The sequence below is a fragment of the Scyliorhinus torazame genome, chromosome 7, assembly GCF_047496885.1.
Source record: "Scyliorhinus torazame isolate Kashiwa2021f chromosome 7, sScyTor2.1, whole genome shotgun sequence".
Lineage (NCBI taxonomy): Eukaryota > Metazoa > Chordata > Chondrichthyes > Carcharhiniformes > Scyliorhinidae > Scyliorhinus > Scyliorhinus torazame.
In genome coordinates, this window is record NC_092713.1 from 125,112,119 (window position 1) to 125,138,594 (window position 26,476).

At 48.0% G+C, this 26,476-nt stretch overlaps 2 protein-coding genes across 12 annotated transcripts in view; one reads left to right on the forward strand and one right to left on the reverse strand.

The window, feature by feature from the left end:
* Positions 1 to 26,476, reverse strand: part of nek7 (NIMA-related kinase 7) — a 353,502-nt gene that overhangs the window by 71,466 nt on the left and 255,560 nt on the right. For all 9 annotated transcript variants that reach the window (XM_072511457.1, XM_072511456.1, XM_072511450.1 and 6 more), the window contains one exon: positions 14,822 to 14,930. In XM_072511457.1, the coding sequence (XP_072367558.1) occupies positions 14,822 to 14,930 (109 nt within the window). The remainder of the gene's footprint in view (positions 1 to 14,821; positions 14,931 to 26,476) is intronic.
* The window catches only part of LOC140426546 (uncharacterized), a 205,907-nt gene that overhangs the window by 68,350 nt on the left and 111,081 nt on the right, over positions 1 to 26,476 (forward strand). For all 3 annotated transcript variants that reach the window (XM_072511459.1, XM_072511461.1, XM_072511460.1), the window contains exon 2: positions 21,287 to 21,543. In XM_072511459.1, the coding sequence (XP_072367560.1) occupies positions 21,287 to 21,543 (257 nt within the window). The remainder of the gene's footprint in view (positions 1 to 21,286; positions 21,544 to 26,476) is intronic.

The window sequence follows — 26,476 nt, forward strand, 5'->3', positions numbered from 1 at the left end:
ACCCCTTCCACAAACAGTCACTCCGTCCGCCACTAATGGACAGTAGCAGCAGTATGCACCACCTACGAGATGCCTTGCAGGAACTCACCAAGGCTCCTTCGGCAGTACCTTCCAAACCCATGGCCACTACCGTTCAGAAAGACAAAGGCAGCAGATACATGGGATCACCACCACCTGGACGTTCTGCTCCAAGTCACTCACCATCTTGACTTGGAAATATTTTGCCTCTCCTTCACTGTCGCTGGGCCAAAATCCTGGAAATTCCATCCTAACATGACAGCCGGTGTACCTATACCACATGGACTGCAGCGGTTCAAGAAGCCAGCTCACCACCACCGTCTCAAGGGCAATTAGGGATGGTCAACACATACTGGCCTATCCATGAAGCCCACATCTCGAAAAAATGAATTTTAAAATAAAAAAACTTTGACCGGGCGTCGTTTAGCACTGGTTTCCTTGGGGGAGCGGGTGGATCTCGCAAACTATTAGAGACCCCTGGCTGGTCAGGAACCAGGGCTGTTTGGGCTGGCACTCCCCTTGGCAACAAAGCACCTTGGCACTGCCACCCTGGCAGTGCCAGCCTAGCACCTTAGCCGTACCAGTGTGCCCAGGTGGCACCGCCAGGGTGAAGAGATCGAGGCTGCCACGCAAAACGGCACCCTGATCTGCGAGGAGCTGGTCCTGCTCAACTCGCCAGTGCAGGAAGTCAACTAAGGTGTGGCCTCGGCGGGGAGAACCTCCCTGAGGCCCAAAAAACCGGCAAAGTGCCATTGAATAGCAGTGTTAGTCTTGGCACTGCAGCCCTCGAAAAACATCCCACCAAATGTGTCCAAAAGTGGACTTAGTTTCAGGTCCGCTGAATCACACCCATAATGTAGGTATTTCCCAGGCATTATCATGTGAAACAGAAAAATAAACTAGTAATGGATTAGTTATCGAGACCCATACAATTGGAGGAAAGCATGGATTTTCTCTTATCATTACGTCAAATCATTCACCACCCACATCAGCAGCAATGCAATACGATTCCATAACATCTGACCATGTAACTCTATAAATAGTTGCTAGAGTTCGTACGAGTATATAAGTTTACTCATTCTTCACATTTCCTTGCCACCTTGTAGAGATTCACAAGATTTTGAATTGAAGGTATTGAATTCCATGGTCATTTGTAAATGAATGCATATGCCACGTACATAAGGCCTACTCCCGGATAGATTTTTTTGTTTTGGGCAGGGCATTGATCCCGAAAGTGGAGGGAACGGAGTATTCGGCCATAGCCATTTCAGACCATGCCCCGCACTGGGTGGAGCTGGGGGAGGAGAGGGACCAACGCCCGTTGTGGAGGTTGGATGTGGGACTGCTGGCAGACGAGGAAGTGTGCGGGAGGGTGCGGGGGTGCATTGAAAGGTATCTGGAGGCCAACGACAACGGGGAGGTGCAGGTGGGAGTAGTATGGGAGGTGCTGAAGGCGGTGGTCAGGGGAGAGTTAATGTCCATCAGGGCTCACAGGGTGAAGAGAGAGGGCAGGGAAAGGGAGAGGTTAGTGGGGGAGATTTTAAGGGTGGACAGGTGCTATGCAGAGGCTCCTGATGAGGGACTACTCAGGGAGAGACAAAGTCTCCAGACGGAGTTTGACCTGTTGACCACAGGGAAGGCAGAGGCACAGTGGAGGAAGGCACAGGGGGCGATATATGAATATGGGGAGAAGGCGAGCCGGATGCTGGCACACCAGCTCCGTAAGAGGATGGCAGCGAGGGAAATAGGTGGAGTCATAGATGGCAGGGGAACTACGATGCGGAGTGCAGGGAAAGTGAATGAGGCTTTTAAGGCCTTTTACGAGGAACTGTGTAGGTCCCAGCCCCCAGGGGGAAAAGAGGGGATGCGGCGATTCTTGGATCAGTTGAGGTTCCCAAGGGTGGAGTTGCAGGAGGTGGCTGGTTTGGGGGCGCCAATTGCGGTGGAGGAGCTGGTTAAAGGACTGGGGAGCATGCAGGCAGGGAAGGCCCCGGGGCCGGATGGGTTCCCGGTGGAGTTCTACAGGAAGTATGTAGACCTGTTAGCCCCGTTGCTGGTAAGGACCTTCAATGAATCAAGGGAGGGGGGGACCCTGCCCCCGACAATGTCGGAGGCGACGATCTCTTTCATCTTGAAGCGGGATAAAGACCCACTGCAATGTGGGTCACATAGACCGATCTCGCTCCTTAATGTAGATGCTAAGTTGCTGGCAAAAATGTTGGCCATGAGTATTGAGGACTGTGTCCCGGGGGTGATCCACGAGGACCAGACGGGATTCGTAAAGGGTAGGCAGTTAAATACTAATGTGCGAAGGCTCCTGAATGTGATAATGATGCCATCGGTGGAGGGAGAAGCAGAGATAGTGACAGCCATGGACGCGGAGAAGGCCTTCGATCGGGTAGAGTGGGAGTATCTCTGGGAAGCGTTGAGGAGGTTTGGGTTCGGGGGAGGGTTTATCAGTTGGGTTAAGCTCCTGTATAAAGCCCCGGTGGCGAGTATGGTCACGAACCGGCGGAGGTTGGAGTATTTCCGGCTGCACCGAGGGACGAGGCAGGGGTGCCCCCTGTCCCCTCTGCTTTTTGCATTAGCAATTGAACCTTTGGCCATGGCGTTAAGGGAGTCGGGGAAATGGAAGGGGGTGGTTCGATGGGGAGAGGAACATAGAGTGTCGCTGTACGCAGACGACCTGTTGCTGTATGTGACGGATCCAGTGGAGGGGATGGTTGAGGTAATGCAGATCCTACGGGAGTTTGGAGACTTTTTGGGCTATAAGCTCAATGTGGGAAAGAGTGAGCTCTTTGTGATCCATCCGGGGGACCAGGGAAGAGGGACAGACGACCTACCGTTGAGGAGGGCGGAAAGGAGCTTTCGATACTTGGGGATTCAGGTAGCTAGGAGCTGGGGGGGCACTGCACAAACTTAATTTGACGCGGTTGGTGGAACAGATGGAGGAGGATTTTAAAAGGTGGGACATGTTGCCACTCGCGCTGGCGGGTAGGATATAGTCGGTTAAAATGGTGGTCCTCCTGAGATTTCTTTTTGTATTCCGATGCCTCCCAATTGTGATCACTAAGGCCCTTTTTTAAGAGGGTAAGCAGGAGCATTACGGGATTTGTGTGGGCGAGCAAGACCCCGCGGGTAAGGAGGGGGTTCTTGGAGCGTAGCAGAGATAGAGGAGGGTTGGCGTTGCCGAATCTGGGTGGTTATTATTGGGCAGCCAACGTGGCAATGATCCATAAGTGGGTGATGGAGGGAGAGGGGTCGGCGTGGAAGAGGTTGGAGATGGCGTCCTGCAAAGGAACGAGCCTGGGTGCGCTGGTGACGGCACCGCTGCCGCTCTCGCCGACAAGGTATACCACGAGCCCGGTGGTGGCGGCAATGCTAAAGATCTGGGGGCAGTGGAGACGGCACAGGGGTACGATGGGAGCCTCGGTGTGGTCCCCGATCAGAGACAACCATCAGTTTGTCCCAACATCAGTTTGTCCCAGGAAGGATGGACGGGGGATTTCAGAGCTGGCATCGGGTAGGGATTAGAAGAATGGGGGACCTGTTCATTGACGGGACGTTTGCGAGCTTAGGGGCGCTGGAGGAGAAGTTTGGGCTACCCCTGGGAAACGCTTTCAGGTACATGCAAGTGAGGGCGTTTGTGAGGCGGCAGGTGAGGGAATTTCCGCTACTCCCGGCACAGGGGATTCAAGATAGGGTGATTTCGGGCGTATGGGGAGGGCAAGGTGTCGGCGATATACCAGGAAATGAAAGAAGAGGGGGAGGCTTTGGTAGAGGAGCTGAAGGGTAAATGGGAGGAGGAGTTGGGGGAGGAGATTGTGGAGGGGCTATGGGCTGATGCCCTAAGTAGGGTTAATTCCTCTTCCTCGTGTGCCAGGCTTAGCCTGATATAATTTAAGGTGGTTCATAGAGTGCATATGACAGGGGCGAGGCTCAGTAGGTTCTTTGGGGTGGAGGACAGATGTGGGAGGTGCTCAGGAAGTCCAGCGAACCATGTCCATATGTTTTGGTCATGCCCGGCACTGGAGGGGTTCTGGAGGGGAGTGGCGGGAACAGTATCTAAGGTGGTGAAAGTCCAGGTCAAGCCAAGCTGGGGTCTAGCACTATTTGGAGTAGTGGACGAGCCGGGAGTGCAGGAGGCGAAAGAGGCCGGCATTCTGGCCTTTGCATCCCTAGTAGCCCGGCGAAGAATCTTGCTAATGTGGAAGGAGGCGAAGCCCCCCAGCGTGGAGGCCTGGATAAATGATATGGCAGGGTTTATCAAGTTGGAAAGGATAAAGTTTGCCTTGAGAGGGTCTGCGCAGGGGTTCTACAGGCGGTGGCAACCGTTCCTAGACCATCTCGCGGAGCGTTAGATGAAGGTCGGACAACAGCAACCCAGGGGGGGACATCGTTCGTGGGGGGGTTCTCTGGGGGGCATTTGAGCAAGAAAGCACATGAATGATCCGGAAATTGACATGTACGGGAAGAATCCAATGTACAAAGTTCTGTATCTTATTGTCTTGCCATGTTCACGTCTTGCCACGCGAGTTCTTTTTCTTTTCTTTGTTACCCGGGGGGGGGGGGGGGGGGGGGTTTGTTTGTAAGGTGGAAAATATTGTTATTGAAAAACTCTTAATAAAAACATATTTTTTTAAAAAAGTAAATGAATGCATATGGAAGCACGGACACAAATATGAAACCTGGCAACTCATGAAACACGCCGATATGCTTCAGATTGTATTAATATGTAAAGTAAATACCATTTCAAAAATATGGATGAACACAATGTTTCATATTTGTTCAATCTGAAATTAATAATTGCACATCATGGGTGCTGTTAAAATTTATTTAACAATGGGTGCAAGCAAAATAAATGAACTTTATCGGTCAAATCTTCCGGTCTCTCGATCTTGGAGACCGGGTGTACGACTGAGGTTGCGTGTCGGGACCCAGTAGAAATCTTTACGCATCAATGTGGGAAGTTTCAACTTCCGATGGGCAATTTCCCTGCTCCCCAGCACCCTCCCAAAATGCCACTGACTCGAGTCAGAGGCTTCGTTAGGACAGTTCCATAGTACTTAACTGAAAGTTACCGAGGAAATATTAGACAGGTGAATGCAAAGTCTAACATCTGGATAACTAAACAACTGACCTCCCCCAATCTGCACCCAAGGCCCCTGACCCAACTCTTCCCCCCCTCAAACTCGACCCGACTACTCCGACGCTTCAACTGTGTAGATGCTGTGCTGCACATTTCTGTGAAAGCCAAAGGAAATGCAAGTAGTGTCGTGTCAGGGGGACTTTTGAGCACAGCAGAAACCTGGTGATCATGGCTGCTGTTCAGAAGATCCCAGCCTATGTTTCACCAATAAGGAGTCAAATTGAGAATAATAAAAGGTCTTCAAACACTCACCTGATGAAGGAGCGACGCTCCCGAAAGTTAGGTGGTATGGTAGCACAGTGGTTAGCACAGTTGCTTCACAGCTCCAGGGACCCAGGTTCAATTCTCGGCTTGGGTCACTGTCTGTGCAGAGTCTGCACGTTCTCCCCGTGTCTGCGTGGGTTACCTCCGGGTGCTCCGGTTTCCTCCCACAGTCCAAAGATGGTTAGGTGGTTTGGCATGCTAAATTGCACTTAGTGTCCAAAAGAAAAAAGGTTGGGTGGGTCTACTGGGTTACGGGGATAGGGTGGAGGCGTGGGCTTAGGTAGGGTGCTCTTTCCAAGTGCCGGTGCAGACTCGGTGGGCCGAATGGCCTCCTTCTGCCCTGTAAATTCTAGTGATTCTAAACAAACCTGTCAGACTTTAATCTGGTGTTGGACTTCTTACTGTGCCCAATCCAGTCCAACGTCGGCATCTCCATATCATGATTAATAAATTAAACTAGGTTCTGAGTAAGTCATATTGAACTCAAAATGTTACCTCGGTTTCTCAGTCCACGAATGCTGACAGGTCAGCTGAGTTTTCCAGCATTTTCTATTCTTATTTCATATTTCCAGCATCTGACTTCTTCCATCACTTTGCTGATGATGGGGAGTAGACTGATAGGGCAGAAGTTGGCTGGATTGGATTTGTCCTGTATTTTTTTGTATAGGACATGCTCTAAATTTAGAGTACCCAATTATTTTTTTCCAATTAAGGGGCAATTTAACATGGCTAATCCACCTACCCTGCACATTTTGGTTTGTGGGGGTGAGACCCACGCCGACACTGGGAGAACGTGCAAACTCCACACTGAATGTGACCCGGGGCCGGGATAGAACCCGGGGGCGAAATTCTCCCCCAACGGCGCGATGTCCGCCGACTGGCGCCCAAAACGGCGCCAATCAGATGGGCATCGCGCCGCCCCAAAGGTGCGGATCTTTGGGGGCCGAGCCCCAACATTGAGGGGCTAGGCCGGCGCCGGAGGGATTTCCGCCCCACCAGCTGGCGGAAACGGCGTTTGTTGCCCCGCCAGCTGGCGCGGAAATGACATTTGGGGCGGCGCATGCGCGGGAGCGTCAGCGGCCGCTGACAGTTTCCCGCGCATGCGCAGTGGGGAGAGTCTCTTCCGCCTCCGCCATGGTGGAGGCCGTTGCGGAGGCGGAAGGGAAAGAGTGCCCCCACGGCACAGGCCCGCCTGCGGATCGGTGGGCCCCGATCGCGGGCCAGGCCACCGTGGGGGCACTCCCCGGGGTCAGATCACCCTGCGCCCCCCCCCCCCCCAGGACCCCGGAGCCCGCCCACGCCGCCTTGTCCCGCCGGTAAATACCTACTTTAATTTACGCCGGCGGGACAGGCAATTTCTCGGCGGGACTTCGGCCCATTCGGGCCGGAGAATCGAGCGGGGGGTCCCGCCAACCGGCGCGGCCCGATTCCCACCCCCGCCCAATCTCCCGTACCGGAGACTTCGGCAACCGGCAGGGGCGGGATTCACGGCGGCCACCGGGGGGTCGGAGAATGACGCCCCCGGTTCTCGGCACCATGAGGCAGCAGTGCTAACCACTGCACTACTGTGTCGCCCCAAGGGTTTTTGCTTTTATTTTAACGTTTTAATTGTCAATAATAAACTAGAAAGAACTAAAAATGCTAAATGCAGCTAAGAACAAATTAGCTTCAATCCGAGCAGTGCAATTGTGACATGTCCAAGTAGCAATTGCTGAAGAGTTTTTGCCAGTGCTAAGACTTTGGCCTTCAGACCACTGCTACATATGGACTTTGGCCTTCAGACCACTGCTACATATGGACTTCTTTTACAACTTGCATCTTTCACAGAAGGATGGACCCCAGTAATTTGGAATCACACAATCCATTCATTATCTAGTATTTTCAACCTGTAACAGTACATCCAATGATCTCAGAACTAACTTGGGCTAATACTTGCTGCAAAGTATTTGGCATTCTGAAGAGATGATCTACTTCTCCTCTCTTACACTGCAATTTTCACTTAGAGATGGTGTATATGTTTAAATAGGAATGGAAGTTTCAGTAGGCAGGGAAGTTTCAGTAGGAGCTTCGGAAGGAGTGAAGAAGACAAAACAAAAATTAGTGTTAAAGAATTAGGGAAATGAGTACCGGATACGAGGCAGCAGGGATGAGGAATTTGGGAATGAATGAGGGATCAGGAAATTTGACAATCACCAAGGAGTGCAGATTAAATTAAGTTTACAGAGAGCGACCTGAAGCTGTGTGGGAGGAAAATGGGCAAGTGGGTTGAGAGAATGAGGAGTGATAGTGCAGAGGAGTGATGTGCATTTATATGGCATCTTTCATGAGCTCAGGATGTCTCAAAAGTTTTTCCAGAGGCAATTAAGTACTTTTGGAGTGTAGTCTGTTGTAATTTAGGAAACAGCAGTCAATTTGTTCACAGCAGATAGAGAGAGAGAGAGCAGCAGGCAGGAGAGCACATGCAGGGCATTGTGGGGTTGAGGAGGGGGGAGGAAGAGAAGAAGAGACTAGTGCGTGAGGGGGCTGGACAGAGGTGGGGCCTGGCGCGAGCAGGACAGAGGTGGAGCCTGGCACGAGCAGGACAGAGGTGGGGCCTGACACGAGCAGGACAGAGGTGAGGCCTGGCGTGAGCATGACAGAGGTGGGGCCTGGCGCGAGCAGGACAGAGGTGGGGCCTGGCGCGAGCATGACAGAGGTGGGGCCTGGCGCGAGCAGGACAGAGGTGGGGCCTGGCGCGAGCATGACAGAGGTGGGGCCTGGCGCGAGCAGGACAGAGGTGGGGCCTGGCGCGAGCAGGACAGAGGTGGGGCCTGGCGCAAGCAGGACAGAGGTGGGGCCTGGCGCGAGCATGACAGAGGTGGGGCCTGGCGCGAGCAGGACAGAGGTGGGGCCTGGCGCGAGCATGACAGAGGTGGGGCCTGGCGCGAGCAGGACAGAGGTGGGGCCTGGCGCAAGCAGGACAGAGGTGGGGCCTGGCGCAAGCAGGACAGAGGTGGGGCCTGGCGCGAGCAGGACAGAGGTGGGGCCTGGTGCGGGCAGGACAGAGGTGGGGCCTAGCGCAGGCAGGACAGAGAGGGGGCCTGGCGCTGGTAGGACAGAGGAGGTGTCTGGCAGGATAGTGGGGGGGGGGCGGGGGCGTGGGCAGGACAGGGGGGGGGGCTGGCGTGGGCAGGACAGAGGGGGAGGGGCTGGCGTGGGCAGGACAGAGGGGGGGCCTGGCACGAGCAGGACAGGGGGGGCCTGGACAGAGAGGAGGGGGGAGCCGGGTGCATGCCCAAGAGAGAAAGTGTTGGAGGGGCCGGGCACGTGCCTGAGAGGGAGGGGAGGGGAGGGGGGCCGCGTGTGTGTCTAAGAGAGAATTTGTTGGAGGGGCCGGGCGCGTGCCCGAGAGAGAGAGGAGGAGGGCCAGGTATGCGCCTAAGAGAGAGAGAGGGAGGTTGGGGCCAGGCGCACACCCGAGACTGAAGCGCAAGCATGTCTGCGCCTGGGGGGGGGGGGGGGGGGGGGGGGCGGCGAGATAGAGAAAAGACAGAGACAAAAAAAAAATTGTGCACAGCAAGCTCCCACAAATAGCAATGTGATGATGACTATCTAATTTGTGTTAGTAATGTTGGCTGGGAGGTATTAAAAAAATTGGCCAGGACACCAGGTAGCATTTCATGTTCTATTTTGGATAGCACCATGGTGATTTTTATGTATCTAGCCTCGGTTCAATATCTCCAAAAGACAGCACCTTGCATTCCCTCAGTACTGCACTGTTGGTCAGCCCAAGGAAAGCATGAGATAGTGTTGCAAACGAGAAATGAGAAAGAGGCAATAGGAGGAGTGATGTTGTAAGAGTCTTCTGACCAACGGCGGTGCCAAAATGCAGCTGCAGTAGCAAATATCATACAGTTGCTTTGCCTTCTCTCAACTCATCACCACTGTCATGATATTCAAACACACACATCATGATAGACACACCAACTGACAAATCAGAACACACAACACCACAACCAATCACAGACAAAGACAGGGACTGTATAAAAGGACAAACACGACACCTGGTGGAGAGTATTAGCTGGAGACCAGGACAAGGACAGACCTGTTACACGACACACTCAGGGAGACACCACATGCAGAGTATCCAGAACGAACTGTATATAAAAGTTAAAATAAAACAGAGTTGTACCAAATACAACTGTGTTGGTTCATCTGTGCATCAGAGCACCCAACACCACATGGTACAGGAGTGGATCGATACGTGCCGGCATACCTCAGTGTACAGAGACAACCAGCAGTACCCAGGCAAGATGTTACAGCTCCCGGTTCCGCTGCCGCTCCAGTGCCACGGCGATCTCCGCGAAAACTGGCGGCGATTCCGGCAAATGTTTGAATTGTTCCTGGTGGCAGCTGAACTCCAAGACTTGGATGATAATGAAAACATTGAATTTCTCCTCACCATCGCCGGTGCAAGGGCAAAATAAATATTCACAAGGTTCAGGTTCTTCAGGAGGCAGCAAAGGTACGATTACCAGGCAGTCCTGGACAAATTCGCCAAGTACTGTGAGGAAAACGCACTCCAATCGGCAAGTAAAGGTAAGAAAAGCGGCAGTACTCACCTCGTGGCCGGGATCCCGGAGGCCGAATTCCCAGAGGCCGAAATCCCGGGCCTGAGAGAGGGCTGGGTCGAGGTCGGCGGCCATCTTGCTAAAGGTATCACGCTAGCACAGTTGCGCGAGCAGTGCGCAGAACCGGAAGTTTCGTTTGCGCATGCGCGAGACGCTGCGCATGCGCAGTCAAGAAAACGGCCATCGGTAAAGGAACAGCGATCTGCGCATGCGAAGTCGCTTCCTACGTGCTACATACCGAGCATCAGGATGTCAGAGGCCCCAGACCGCACCAATTTAAAGGGGAAACGTCCCAAATCCAATTTAAAAGGGAAACGTCCCAAATCAAAAAAACAAAAATCTGTTAAAGCTGTAAAACAACCTTCCCTCACCTGGAATGACAGCACATTGCCGCAAATTGACCCAGGAGATGAATTTGACCTCCGAAGAACCCTGCAACAAGCAGTTACCTACGCACAAGCCGATGATTCCGACCTCGAATACTTCGATAACGATCTTTACATTGTTTCTGGACCTCACGAGCCCAATGACAGCTCCATGGTCCTAGACGACTACGACTCGGACGAACCTTTCGTGTTGCACATTGGCGACCCTCACATTGAATCCGACGCAGATGCGGATTCATTTTTCGGATTTGAAGATCTTCAACCCAGCAGATAGGACGTCCCAACTCATCAGTGCAGAATGATGCCGCAGCCAGAAATCAACAGACAGGGAGCGGTGCAAGCCTACAGAGAGCGGCCTACTGCCAAACAGAGCATGGTCCACGTCCCGCTCAGCGTTCCCGACTCTATGAAAGAAGACATGCAAGACTCCAGAGCGCAGTCCTTGCATGAACAAGAAGTGACTCCAGAGTCACAAGCTTCCACAGCAAGCTCGTGGACAGACTCCACGAAAGAAGAAACGCTTGACTCCGATGCGCAGTCCTTGCAGGAGCAAGACCATGCGGGTCTAGCAACCTCTCCTGACCAACCAGCGGCAGACGATGCAAGTCTGCCATGCTCACGTGAACAGCAAGAAGGCTATGACAGCCTACGACGCTCCACTGCACATCAGCATGACCATGACAGTCTCTCATGCTACAATGAAGGGCACAGCGCTGATGACTGTTCAAGCCCAACTGAAGACAAGCCAAAGGAATCTTCTCTTCCAAGCCCGAAGGAAAAAGGTTTATGCGCTGACCTTCAGGATCATTATAGCCGAACAGAGATTAATAATGCTGCACGGTCACAGAAGGATGCTGAGGATTTGCTAACGAAATTACTTGTATGTTTAACTTGCAAGGAGCAGACTGAGAATTGCCAGTGTTTTAGTACGAAAAAAAAAAATGGACAAGACATTGATCCTCAGTTAATGGAAATAACACAACCTGAATCATACCTACAGCAGGGACAAATGTCTCCCTTCAACACAACACCGCAAAGTCCCAACTTCGGAGACCTGCAGTTAGTCAGTAATGACTCTTCAAACCTTGAGGGGAACATTAACTGCATTGAATCTATACACACTCCACTGATAAATGAGCAGAACATTGGAGCAAGAATCCTGAGGACACCGACATCGAGTAGCCAGATAAAGAATTTAAAACCCGCAGCAGTTTCAAGTGAACCAAGTGTGCTTTTCACTAATGGTGAAGATGCAGATAAGATCGACCCGATTATCCATTGTACCACACTAACCCCAGAGATTAAGCAGTTATGTCTGGGGAGTATAATGTGGGCAATTGAGAACAGTAAAAGAGAGACTGTGACCATGCCAGTCCCAGCAAAATCAGACCCAGAGACTATGAAAGCATGTACATTAGACAAAGATACATACGAGGTACCCGAGAAGAAAAGTGAAACGGAATGTTCTTTGGAAAATAGTACAATGTCGAAAGAAACATTGGATCCTACATTCGAGACCATACATATGGGAGAATTTGAGGGTAATAAACAAGGTTCTGCAATGTCTGGGGGAAGATTTACAATTCCAAAGAAGAAAAGCCCAAATGAAGTCGCCCTTCCAGCACAGCATGTGGCCGGAACCAGCGTGCACGGTCTCGGCCGACTTCAACATCTGGCACATTCATCGCCTTGCATGACATTAGTGATGGTGCCTCTTCAATGGCAACGACCCATCGGCTACAAGATGCCGTCCACCACAAACATAAAAAGAAAAAAGACTCCACCTCGTTCCTGGTATGCAGGGCGGATGGATTGATGCGTCGCCGCAATCGGCGCGCCCTTCGCCGACTTCCACGCTCGCAGCCACACTGTACACACACGCCGGATCCTCAACAGGCTTCCGAGGATGACTTCGTGGAGCTGCCGCAGATCACGCCCCTTCCATCGCCACCCATGGCCAGGCTTGCACATCTGCCGGTGGTTCTTGACCCACCCTTGAGGCGGTCAACCCGAATTCGTCGCACACCCATTAGATTGGACTTATAACACTGTTCATACGTTTAAAAAGTTAAACACTACTGTATTATAACCTGTTGTTGTTTATCGTTCCAGATATCGTTTGACCGGACCACTATTCAAAGTTTTTTTTCGCATTCATGTTTTGTTATGGTACAACCTCGTTAGCGTGACGCACCCGACATCGCCCCATGTAAATAGTTACGTCATATGCACATGCTGTACACAACACACACACACACTCTTAGATGCACTCACGACACGATTATATTTATAACCACGTAGGCACATATCTTTGTAAAAAGGAGGGGATGTCATGATATTCAAACACACACATCATGATAGACACACCAACAGACAAATCAGAACACACAACACCACAACCAATCACAGACAAAGACAGGGACTGTATAAAAGGACAAACATGACACCTGGTGGAGAGTATTAGCTGGAGACCAGGACAAGGACAGACCTGTTACACGACACACTCAGGGAGACACCATGTGCACAGTATCCAGAACGAACTGTATATAAAAGTTAAAATAAAATAGACTTGTACCAAATACAACTGTGTTGGTTCATCTGTGCATCAGAGCACCCAACACCACAACCACAAAGGCAATCTAAACCTCAGGTCAGATGCCTCCCATACAAAACCGATGTTCCTCACCAGATCCCTCCATTAATCACTAGCATTCGTCCAACTCAATACCCCTCTTGAAAAAACCCCAAAGGCACTACAAGATAAAAAGAGAGATAGCTCGGAAAATCAAAGGCACAGAAAACAAGATGAAAATGACAGACAACTGCGGTGTACTTTAACGTGGCAAGGAATTTATCAAAATAATTTGAGTTTCACGCACCTGCACAGTATGCCATGATAGTTCCAAGAGATCATGTAAGTTGATCTTGCAATATCACTCCTCCTATTGCCTCTTTCTCAATTCTCCTTTGCAACACTATCTCATGTGACTGAAAAATGATGATGCCAGAGGCCAGAAGCACAATTTATACTATGGCATTTGAGGAAGCAGGCTGTTTTATTTCCCTGGTTTTGGGACTCATGTGAAGTTCACACAGACCACTTTTGAATGCTTGCCTATTGACCCAAATTAGCATATTATGAACATTATTAAGAAAACAATTGTGAGAAATCCAGATCTTTCTCTTATCAGTGGAAAGTTGTTGACTTGGGAAGTAGCTCGACTATTTTGCATTATATGAACATCTCCCGACCTCATGAATTCAATAGAAACCCTGAAGGCAAATACATTTGATCTAGTTGTCACTTAAAAGCCCTGCCAATAAAAAGATTACAGCCATGCTACACAACAGATGAAAATGCCCAAATGTAAACGTTTGTGCAATTTTCCTTTGTTTTATAAATTGGATAAATAACTTTGATCTTGGTGGTGGGGTCCAATTTCAAGAAAGCACCATAAACATGTAATATCTAAAAATCAATTACATATATAAAAATCTCAACACAATTAAACTTATCTGCCTAAAATGCAATTCACAACTAAATATAAGCAGCATATTTTTAAATTGCTATAGTTGAAGATATGAGGTTTGAACAAAATTAGCAGCAATTATTAGCCTTTTTAACCAAATGATCCTTTTGATCAATGGTATATTAGCTTTACATCCAACAATGCCTGTGAAGAAAGCAGCTAGAAATGAGTCAGCTTGACTACCCCCTTAACAACTTTGCATCATCAATCTTCATGCTGTGGAACTGGAAGAGGTCAGCAACTGTTGATGGTTACCAACCAAGTGATAGCTTCCACCTAACTAACTGATTAATCTTCAGAGCACCATTCTACCCTCCAACACAACTATACCACCACAGTTCAAAACTAGTATGAGAAACAAATGCCTGTTGTTTAGTAATTTTATATGTTGGGGAAAGAGACACTTCTTTGTAAAATGAGTTAAGATAAATTGCATTGTTAGTGGTGGAATCAATACATTGATCGATTAATGCTAGCTCACTGCGTTACTCAACAATATCACCATTGCAGAGAATTCGAGGCTCATATTCTGACTTAACACAAGCAACACAATGGTGCTCCAAATGTCCTGTAATAAGTGGATGATTTAAAATGAATTAATGTTTTAAAAAGAATCCCTCTTTACTGTATAAAACTTCAACTTGTTTCCTTTCTACTCGACCTGGCCTTGGTCCCTAACTCTGTCTTACTTATCATAGTTGATTAAACATTTTGGTATCTTATCCTATGTACTACATCAAGTCTGTTTACTTAAGCAGAATTGATTCTGATATATGGCTTTCAAACAAACCCATTCAGAAAATGACAACACACACGGAATATTTTGTTTTCTAATAGGGGATGGTTATTCTGTAATAATGTTACCTCTATGCATGACACGCCGAGAATGCATGTGTTCCAAGGCACTGCAAAGTTGAACAAAATACTTCCATATTGTTCTTTCTGGAATCAGCCGTTTCTGTTTCTTAAAATGCTGTGAAAATATTGGATGTCACTATGAATCCAAATTAGTACTAGGTTATAAGATTAAAATCTATAACATTTTTAATTTGAAACTAAACTGGAATTCTGAAAGCAAATAAATAACAGATTTACAAACACAACATAACAGGATTTTAATTCTCATACAGATTTTGATTAATGTATAAATATACAAATGGATGTTATAAAAGGACAACTGCTGAAATACTAATAACTTACTTTGTTTTCCAACCTAAACTCTGTTCTGGATATTCAGTGTCAATGAAAGCAAAAAGGCAACTATTGTCCTTAAGTATGTACCTGGTTTATTTTGAGTTTTCAAGGTTGGTTTAAATAACAAGCAAGCCCAAAGCATGCATAACCAAGCATGGAATACAAAAATGTAATTTGTCTCATGATGCTTATTCTTCCCAAAAACCATGCACTATGTATCCAAGCAAGAATTTAATAACCACCAATGAAATCTCCAAAAAATAAACCATTCAATAATAAAATCACGAATACGAAAGAAAATCAAGCAGAACCCCATGATAGTCTGTCCCTCTCCACATCTAACATAATTCAAAATTTGAAAAATTCTATCATCGGGTGAATACAATTGTAACCCAAGCTCATTACCACTTGCTGGAAACTGCGATCTTCCTTCTGGTCATACAGCCAAAGATCAGGTTAGCTAATTTACTGTTGTCTCATACTTTCATGGTAAGTTCTCCTAGCAAAACGTATTTAATTCAGATTTGTCTACTATTTTATACTCTATATTTAAATTCAAATCAACTGATATTTCGATTAATTGCTCCCCCTTCATCTCACCATTTCATATTTAATCCATTGCAATCAATATCTCGTCAGTCCAACATCATAAACCATCCAAATCCCTTAAAATTTTGTCCTGTTATTTGCTTCTGAACTTTCCCATCAACTTCGACAGGGATATATCTAAATCAGTTTTATTTTTCTTAATTTCAAGATAACTTGTCCACGTTGTGAACAAAGAGTTGGGGAGGAGGGCAGGGTACATGGGAGTGTGTGAGGATGGGATAACTTTGGGCAGGGGAGGAAAATCCCGAAATCCCATGGGGGTGGGGAGTCCCTATGGACGGCATAGTCAGGTGTAAGGTGGGGGAGGGTTGATGTGGGTCTGTGCAATAGTTAAAATAGTTAATCCTTTTAACTTTCCTCTGGGTAATTATTGATGCAACACAGTCGGTTTAAACCATTTGAAGTTCACGATTTATATCATACTTTGGATGGTTGCCAGGGCAGGGCAATTGCCCAAAGGAAGTTTGCACTTCCAGGCAATTACTGTGCAAACCCTACCTAGGAACCTCGAGGGGGGGGGTGGGAGAAGAGAGATATCCCCAATGCACCTTTTTCGTGTTCTGCCGTTATGTTGCGGAGCTCGGACGTTATAGCCCATTATGTTGGGGCATGAGTACCTTTAAGAACCTTTTTTATTTTACAGAGATGATTTTAGTAAAGCACCTGTTTTCCAGTTTATGGTCAAGTGACCAAGTAACTCAGGAGGTAAACAATAGAAAAACACCAAGTTATAGGGGTGACAAGATTGAGTGTGCGGCTCTGGTCTTGAGCAAGGTTTTCATTTGGAACAATCCCAGAATAATCCAGAAGAGGCCCTTCGACCCATTGAGTCTGCACCCGTGGCATGAAAAACACCTGACCTGCCTACCTAGTCCCATTTTCCAACACTTGGCCATTCACCATGAATGTTATGATGTGCCAAGTGCTCATCCAGGAACCTTTTAAAAAGATGTGAGGCAACCCCCCTCTACCACCCTCCCAACAGTGCACTCCAGAACGCCACCACCCTCTGGGTAAAAAAAGGTTTATCCTCAAATCCTCCCGAAACCTCCCGCCCCGACCTTGAACCAGTGTCCCTTTGTAACTGACCCTTCAACTAAGGGGAATAGCTGCTCCCTGTCCACCCTGCCCATGCCCCTCATAATCTTTTACACCTTGATCAGATCGTCCCTAATCTTCTCTGCTACAGCGAAAACAACCCAAGCCTTTCCAACCTCTCTTCATACCTTAAATGGTCCATCCCAGGAAACATCCTGGTGAATCGTCTCTGCACCCCCTCCAGTGCAATCTCATCCTTCCTATGTGGCGATAAGTATTGCACACAGTTCTCCAGCTGTGTCATCATAAAAGTTCTATACAACTCCAACATGGCCTCCCTGCTTTTGTAATCTATGCCTCGATCAATAAAGGCAAGTGTCCCATATGCCTTTTTCATCAGCCTATTAACCTGTCCTTCTGCCTTCAGAGATCTATGGACAAACATGGCAAGATCGCTTTGCTCCTTGGAACTTCCCAGTGTCATGCCATTCATTTATTACTTCGTCACATTACCCGTTCCAAAGTGCATCACTTCACACTTTCGAGGGTTAAATTCCATCCCCCACCTTTCTGCCGATTTGACCATCCCATCCATCTTCCTGTAACCCAAGACATTCAACCTCACTGTTAATCACCCATGCCAATCTTTGTGCCTTCGCAAACTTACTGATCCTACCCCCCACATAGTCATCTATGTCATTTATATAAAGCATTCGGGGACCCAGCACAGATCCCTGTTTGACACCACTGGACACTGGCTTCCAGTCACCTGTCATCATCCTGTGTAAGCCAATTTTGAATCCACCTTCTCAAGTTACCCTCTATTCCTTGTGAATTTACCTTCTTTCTAGGCCTCCCAAAGGTCTATAAAGCCTTGTCAAAGGCTTTGCTGAAAGCCATGTAAACTGTATCAAGACCACTGTCCTCCTCTACACACCCGGTCACATGCTCAAAAGGTTGCTCTCCTAAATGCTTTCTTAAACTCCATCCGGCACTTTCTGTACTCCACCAATGCCTCCGTTGATTTGCTCCCCTTGTGTTTGCTAAAAGGCTCACTTTTCCTTCTGGCTGCTGAGCAGAGAACACTTATTTCCAGCAGAATTCTGTACTAACAGTGAGTTAGACTTTTGGGATTGCCAAGCTGAGAAGAGAGAGTATGTGTTCATAGATGTAAGTCTCCAGTGTTAAGGAACATGAGAACCAGGAGAGCTCTGACCCCAGATGGCTACACTTAAGCTAGCGACAACTGTGTTGAATGGAGAAATCGACAACCTTGGGATGGTTTAGTGAGATTTGAATAAAAGCTTGGCCAGAAGTGAAAGGCCCAAGGAATCTCAGCCCTTATATGAATCTTTGAAACAGTACTTGGACCAAGTAGTTAATTTTCCAATTTCAGATAAGTATCTGACACCAGTTTTTTTGGGTGTCAACAAAATGCATATAGAAAAAGCTTAGAGTTAGGAAGTTAGATTTAGCGGATAAATAACTGCATTCATTGTACTGTTAATATGTTTAACTTAACCAGCTAGTTAAGACAGAGTATAGTTATTAGTATTCATGTTCATTGATTTTTGAGTGGCAAAATTATTTTCTTTTAAACCATGAACCTTGCGGCTTCATTCTTTTCGTAAAAACCTAGGTTTTCCACACCAAAAAATAATGTAAACGTTTTCAGTCTCTGCCAAGGTCATAACAATGTCCAAAACCTACCTTCAAATTAGGAAACACTTCATGGCAAGTGTTATAAAAGCTTGGAACTCTTCTCAAAATGGCGACTGAAGCTTGGTGAATTGTTAATTTTAAAACCAAAATTCATAGGTTGTGTCTGTTAGCCAATGGTATCAGCGAATATGAGGCAAAGATGAGTATATGGAGTTAGGTTATAGGTCAGCCATGGCCTAATTGAATGGCGGAACAGGCTTGAGGCAGGTGTCCTGCTCCAATATTGTTAAGACAATAATCTAGTAACAGAACCACAATGCATCAATGCACAATCCTTACACTTATGTGGCATCTTTCATTAATATCCCCAAGTGCAGTTATGACCATTTCAGTGCAGGTTCAATTCAAGAAAAAAGATTACTCTCGCAAGCCTTGTGGAGGTGGAGACACAACTCAACACAGAGAAACAGAGCTGGAGTTAGCCATGTGAAGGATCAAGCCAATCACAACTAAGTATCAGAAACACGAGTAAAAATGAAAACCTGTGAGAGCAAGTATTTCATATACAAAGATGGTACACTATATTTCACAACGGCACCAATGATGGAAGCTAAACGTTCCATGTATTGTTCGAAGTGGGAAAAAATAGCATGTTTAACCAATCTGCATGTTCTCCCCGTGTCTGCGTGGGTTTCCTCCGGGTGCTCCGGTTTCCTCCCACAGTCCAAAGACATGCAGGTTAGGTGGATTGGCCATGATAAATTGCCCTTGGAAGTGAGGGCTTAAGTGGGCTGGTGCAGACTCAATGGGCCGAATGGCCTCCTTCTGCACTGTATGTTCTATGTTCTCCTTTAGTTTTGTTTCTTTTTTGGGGGAGTGTCAACAAAATGCATATAGAAAAAGATTTGAGTTAGGAAGTTTGGTTTAGCAGATAAATAACTGCATTCATTGTTTTTTTTTCCCCTTTCCTTCCTGTAAGCATACTTGGCCTTCGCTTACCCCCACATCTTCACATGCTAATTATACCTTTATCTCCCCTCCAAAATAAACCACCACAAGAGTGTACCATCCACCAGGCAGCTGGCCATTAGGCATGTATGAACCTAAACAGCAAGTCTGAACAGTCTATTCAATTTCTGGGCTCCATTCTTTGACTCTTGTATTTCTCCAAGTTAGTGTTAGCTACAATATTCTCCAATTTATGCGAATATAAATGAGAAACAGTCGTAATTTCAACATCAATGCCTTGGGTGCTGTACCCTCTGCCCCCGGGTCTCCCTTCAAAACCATCACCTGGGGCACACCCCTGCTCCCAGTTTGCTCCAGCTCCAATGATTGGGGCACCCTACTCAGTACTTCCTATCCTCCTCCTGAATATTTGCATTTGTTTTGGAATCTTCATTGCCATACTGCACAGTTACAAGGACCAAAATTGTGTCAGACACCATGTGAGTCAATCTGTCAGCAGACTCCTGCATCTTAAAGCAGGTGGTATTGGGGTATAATGAAAACATTAAATTGAAGAGACAATAAATCAAGTAATAATGATCCCATTGTCGACAAATGCAAAAACCTGTTTTGTTTTCATTATGGAGTATTTTTTTCTGAAGCAAAAGCACAATCTGCATGGGAAATGTCGAACCACCTGGTTTTATTTAAAGGAATATGGCATTTCATTTCACAAAAAATGTAATAAATCTCAATGATGAGCGAGAAAACCTTAAGAATTAGACATCTGGTCTTCTACTAAAGTGTAATAAATGTCAGTAAGAGTTAAACAGTGTTTACTTATGCTGTAAACTCAGGGGGAGCCACAGTGGCACTGTCTAAATATTACTTTAACACAACAAATGGTTCATCTGTGATTAATATATTTAAACATTAGTATCTGCAGAATGCTGAAAACTTTCCAAATTTCTTTTCTCTTTTCTTTTGAGAAGAGGTATACCAGACCATAATAGTCCAGTCAAGATTTTCCTTCCAGATGTTTTCAACTTGTCCACAAATTGCTGGTCAGCTGCTCTGCTCATGTTTCAAATATAATTCTAAGTAACAAAGTTTTGGCATCCATCCAAAATGAGGCTTTGCATCTATTCTTCCCAAGGCTGCATTTACATATCAGAGGTTTGTTTGATGTCAGGAGGGTAAGGATATGAAACAGCCTTCCTTTCAGAAACATGTTGTATTCCATACAATATACAGAGCAAAATGAAAAGATTTTTAATACATAAAAATTGACATTACTGTTGCAGCTAGAATAGGATTCAGATTTTTTTAAAAATGCACAGGACAAAGATTCAGAGAAATACAAAAATAAATAAAGCGAATAGCAATATTTAATATAATCCTATATAAGGATTAGCAGTTTATGGTTAAAATTAACATCTGCAACTTGAGATGCACTAAGTATCATCACAAGGCGGCTACAGAGCAGTGTACCCAAAAGATACAAATAATGGGAGGCTAGATATTTTGTATTTACCATAATTGTAATTATTTTTAGATGTTACATAAATACAGCAACGTTTTAGCAATTTAATGCACCACTAAAAAAGTATAAATCCAAATGTATAACAGCCTTTTTATATTCAACCACTTCAAAGTAACTGTTATTAATTAATTGAAAATAGTTTAATTTGGTATGACCCTAATATTTGATGGATTAAAGCTCGAAGCACATCTGGATTTCCCAATACCTTATTCACAATGCTGATTCTTGTCATTGAGATTGAATTTGAATGCAAGTTGTACCTTTTTTGAGTGCAGACCTAGAATTAATTTCACTGTTGATTCAATGCACTGAACTCTGATTTTAAATTCTTACAGAAAACTTATGGACTTGCACTCCTGCTGAGCGTTTTGATGAGCCATAATATTTTTAATGATGTGATGCCGGAAAATTTCATAAATCGAGAAGTTAGAAAACTGGAAGACTTCTCTCATGTGATCATAAAGATTTACACATACAGGAGGCATTCTGACTGGCCTTATTCTACCAATGTAATGGAATTCACAGCTAGAGTATTTTTCTCATTTCACCTACACAGAAAATTGGTGTATTGGGCTCCTCTAGAAGCTTCAAGGTAGGCACAAAAAAAAATCATAGATTGGAGTTGTGAGCCAAGTAGTTTCCTGCCTCTTGAAAAAATGTAAAAGCCCTGCCCATGAGTAATTCTATAAAGCCGAAGCATTCAATGTTTTAATACAAATAAGAAAGATGGCAAAATTCAAATAACTTCTGCTGATTTCTACTCATAATGGCCATCAAACAATCAAATAGTTGAAGCCTCATTTAAAATGGTGATTTTCATTTTTAAAAAGTACTGTTGCAATAATGGACACCACATAGCACTGTGTAATCTTTTTTGTTTTAATAAATGTTTTTATTGGGTTTTTGAACAAAGTACATTTACCGTTATGTACACAGAATAAGAAATATATATATAGAGAGAGAGAGAGAAGGGCACACCCAAACATAGCAAAAAAAAGTAATAATAAAAAATAAAATAGAATAACTGGTAGGGTATTGTGCACCAGCTCAACAGCAGCAACTCTGTACAACTGGCAAAATTATTTACAACACATAAATAGGCGACTGTTTGTGGAGGTGGAGGGAGGGGGGTGGAGACTGGGGAGGTAAATATACATTTGGGTGCGGGAGAAACAATTACAGTGGGCAATACTCGAATGGGTTTGGTGTTGGTGTTGTCACTTGCTTCTCCCGGATGGATCTCGCTGCCGTTGTATTCTCGCGCTCACCTCCGCTCCAGCCGTTCCTCCAGTCTTTCGCCTGTATTCTCCTTGTTCTCTGTTCCTGGAGATGCCAAGTTTGTTATCGTATCCCGTGCCCTCCTTCGGGCTGTCATTTCCCTGCCTCCCCCCACCTCCCTGGTTCTCCTCTCTTCCCTGTCCCTTCCCTCTCCCCTCTCCCCCCTCCCTCCCCCCCTCCTGTGGTTCGCCTTTCTTTCCTCTTAGGTTTAGCTGTTCCACCCCCTCTTCCGGTCTATCTCTCCCTCTCATGCTTTGGCTACTTTCTTCTGATTCTTGGCTACCCTGACTATTCTTCTGCTTGTTCGTTGGCCACAAACAGGTCCCGGAGCAATTGGGTGAATGGCTCCCACATTCTGTTGAAGCCGTCGTCTGACCCTCGGATGGCGAATTTGATTTTCTCCATTTGGAGAGATTCCAAGAGGTCGGACAGCCAGTCTGCAGCTTTGGGTGGTGCTGCTGACCGCCAGCCGAACAGGATTCTACAGCGGGCGATCAGGGAGACAAAGGCAAGCGCGTCCGCCCTCCTCCCCAGGAATAGATCTGGCTGGTCGGAAACCCCAAAGACCGCCACTTTCAGGCATGGCTCCACCCTCATCCCCACCACTTTGGACATTGCCTCAAAGATGGCTGTCCAGTACCCTGCAAGTCTGGGGCAAGACCAGAACATGTGGGCGTGGTTGGCCGGGCCTCCTTGGCACCGTTCGCATCTATCCTCCACCTCCGAGAAGAACCTACTCATACGGTTCTTGTTAAGTGGGCTCTATGTGCCACTTTTAGCTGCGTCAGGCTGAGCCTTGCGCACGTGGAGGTGGTGTTGACCCTGCACAGTGTTTCGCTCCAGAGTCCCCACCCTATTTCAATCCCCAGGTCCTCCTCCCATTTCTTTCTTGTTGCGTCCAGGAGGGTGTCGGCCCTCTCTACCAGTCGGTCATACATGTCGCTAATTTCCTTTATCTAGTATGCTTGCGTCCAGTAACTCTTCCAGTGATGTCTGTCGTGGCGGTTGTGGGTACGTCCTTGTCTCCTTTCGTAGGAAGTTTTTGAATTGTCGATACCTTAGCTCGTTCCCCCTGGCTAGCTGGAATTTCTCTGTCAGTTCGTCCAGTGTTGCGATCCTGCCGTCTATGTATAGGTTCCTGACTGTCAGTGTCCCTCCGTTCTGCCCCCACCTTTTGAAGGTGGCGTCAGTCAGTGCTGGTGTGAACCTATGGTTGTTGCAGATGGGAGCTTTGTCCGACATTTTGGCCAAATTGCTGCCGTAGTTGGTTCCAGGATCGGAGGGCTGCTGGAGTGTAGAGTGAAATGTAGAGGAGCAGTTCATCTGCACAGAGTGAGACTCTGTGCTCTCTGCCGCCCCTTCGGATCCCCCTCCAGCATTTTGTTGCTCTGAGCGCGATTGCTAGTGGTTCACTCGCTAGAGCGAACAGCAGCGGGGACAGTGGGCATCCTTGTCTGGTGCCCCTGTGCAGCTGGAAGTATCGGGAGTTGGTGTTGTTGGTCCGTATGCTCGCCATGGGAGCGTTGTATCGGAGCTTTACCCAGGAGGTGAACCCTGTTCCAAGCCCGAACCGCTCCAGTACCCGAGGTATTTCCATTCGACTCTGTCGAAGGCCTTTTCTGTGTCTAGGGAGATGATCACCTCTGGTGTTCTCGCCCCGGAGGGGGTCATTATCACGTTCAGCAGGCACCTGATGTTCGAGGTAAGCTGTCTACCTTTGACAAAGCCCGTCAGGTCCTCTGCGACCACCTCTGGTACACAGTCTTCTAGCCTTTTGGCTAGGATTTTGGCCAGTATTTTGGCATCTACGTTCAGCAGTGAGATGAGTCTGTATGACCCACATTCTGTTGAGTCTTTGTCTTTCTTAGGTATCAGCGAGATTGAGGCCTGTGCTAGCGTGGATGGCAGTGTGCCCCTAGCTAGCAAGTCTGTGAACATCTCCCGCAGGTGCGGGGCCAGTGCTGTCGCAAATGTTTTGTAGAAGTCCACCAGGAACCCGTCTGGTCCCGGCGCCTATCCCGCCTGCATGGAGCTAATGCTGTCCATGATCTCTCCCAGTGCTAGTGGTGCCTCCAGGCCCCGTTTTCTGCACTCTCCCACGACTCGAATGTCCAGTCCATCAAGGAACCGTTTCATCCCGGACTCCCCCATTGGGGGCTCTGAGGTGTACAGCCCTTGGCAGAAGGCCTTGAAGGTTTGTTGATCTTTTCTGGTTCTGTTTCTAATGTGCCTCTGGTATCCCTGATTTGTGCAATTTCTCTGGTGGTTGCCTGCTTTCTCAGCTGGTGTGCCAACAGGCGGCTGGCTTTGTCTTCGTGTTCGTATAGGGTCCCACGTGCATGGCGGAGTTGGTGCACTGCTTTCCTGGTGGAGAGCAGATCAAAGTTCCTTTGTAGCTCTTTCCTCTCCGCCAGGAGCTCTATGATCAGGGCCTCGGAGTATTTGCGGTCTATCTCCAGTATGGAGTCGACCAGCTGCTGCCTAGCCGCCCTTTCCTCCCTATCTCTTCGCGCTCTGAAAGCGATGATTTCCCCTCTTAGTATGGCCTTTAGCGCTTACCAGAACGTGGAGGGTGAGACCTCCCTGTTTTGGTTGTTCTCCGTGTACTCTGCTATGGCCCGCGATATCTTTTCGTTGAAAGCCTTGTCAGCTAGTAGGACAATGTCCAACCTCCATGTGGGGCGTTGGGCCCTGCCCGTCTCCAGCCTCACGTCCATGTAATGTGGAGCGTGGTCTGATATCACAATTGCGGAGTATTCCACTTTGTCTAGCCCCGGAAGCACTGTTTTCTCCACCACAAAGAAGTCAATTCTGGTGTATACGTTGTGTACAGGGAAGAAGAAGGAGAACTCCTCCTCCCCTGGGTGGGTGAACCTCCAGGGGTCCATCGCTCCAATCTGTTCCATAAAGTGACTGAGTTCCCTTGCCATGCTTGAGGTTGTCCCCGTTTTGGGGTTTGATCTGTCTGTCGTTGGATCCTGGACACAGTTGAAGTCCCCTCCCCCCCCGCCAACCATGATTAGTCGGTGCGTTGCTGTGTCAGGGATTTCTGCCATGGTCTTCTTGATGAAGCTCGTGTCGTCCCAGTTGGGTGCGTACACGTTAACTAGTACTACCGGTGCCCCATCCAGGGCCCCGCTGACCATGACGTACCGTCCCCCTGGGTCCGTAACAGTCTTTGTTGCCCTAAACATCGTCCTCTTGCTGATCAGTATTGCAACCCACCTGGCCCTTGTCCCATAGCAGGAATGGTAGGTTTGTCCCATCCAGCCCTTTCTTACCCGCAATCGGTACTGCTCTCTCAGGTGTGTCTCTTGGAGGAAGACTATGTCGGCCCTCATATTTCTTAGGTGGGTGAGGACTCGGGATCTTTTCACGGGGCCGTTGAGTCCCCTTACGTTCCAGGTGAATATCTTGGTGGGGGCTTCTGTCCCCTCGCTCCAGTGGGATTAACCATACTTACCTGGTGGACGCGCCCTGCCCTCCGGGGTTTCCCTTTGTTAGGGGGCCGTCCAGGATGGCCGCTGTCACTGCTCTTTCCATGCGGTCGGGTCCCTGTGCTCCGGGGTTTCCCTTTGTCCAGGGGGTACCCGACATGGCCGCCCACTGTGTGCCCACCACGCGGGTGGTCCCCTGCACTCTGGGGTCTCCCTTCGCCCAGAGATTGTACTGAGTGGGGGCTTGCAGCGATTCCTTGTTTCGTCCTTGGTGGTGGCACTTTGCAGCCCTATTGCTATTCCTTTCCTAGTCTTGTTTGTCCCTCCTACCCTGTGCCCCCCTCCTCCCCCCCACCCCGGTCTCTCCCTCCATGTCTTCCCCCCCCCCCAGACTCTCCCTCCCCCTCCCCCCCTCCCCCCCCGTCTCCCGTATACCCCTCCTTTGTCCCTCTTTCCCCTGTTCCTATCCCCCTTTGCTCTCCCGCCTCTGTTAAGTGGTCCCCCCCAACCCCTGCATGGTGCCTTCCCCCCTGTTGGGGGTGTGCTGCGGCCCTGCTTTATTGCATGCCCCCGGTGTTAGCTTTCCTGCTAGTGCGGTGGCCCCCCTCTCGGGAGTTGCTGTCTCGCTTCTCGGGCCTCTGTGGTTTTCTGCCCGCTCTTCCCCCATCCTACCCTGCACTCCTCTTGCTTGCTCTCCCTTCTCCGCTACTCTCGTTCCCTCGTGCTGGGGCCTGGTCTCCCACCTGAAGCAGTCCCTCGGGCAGTGGTTTCCTTTTTGTTCAGGGTGCGCTCGCCGTGGCGGGGGTGGGG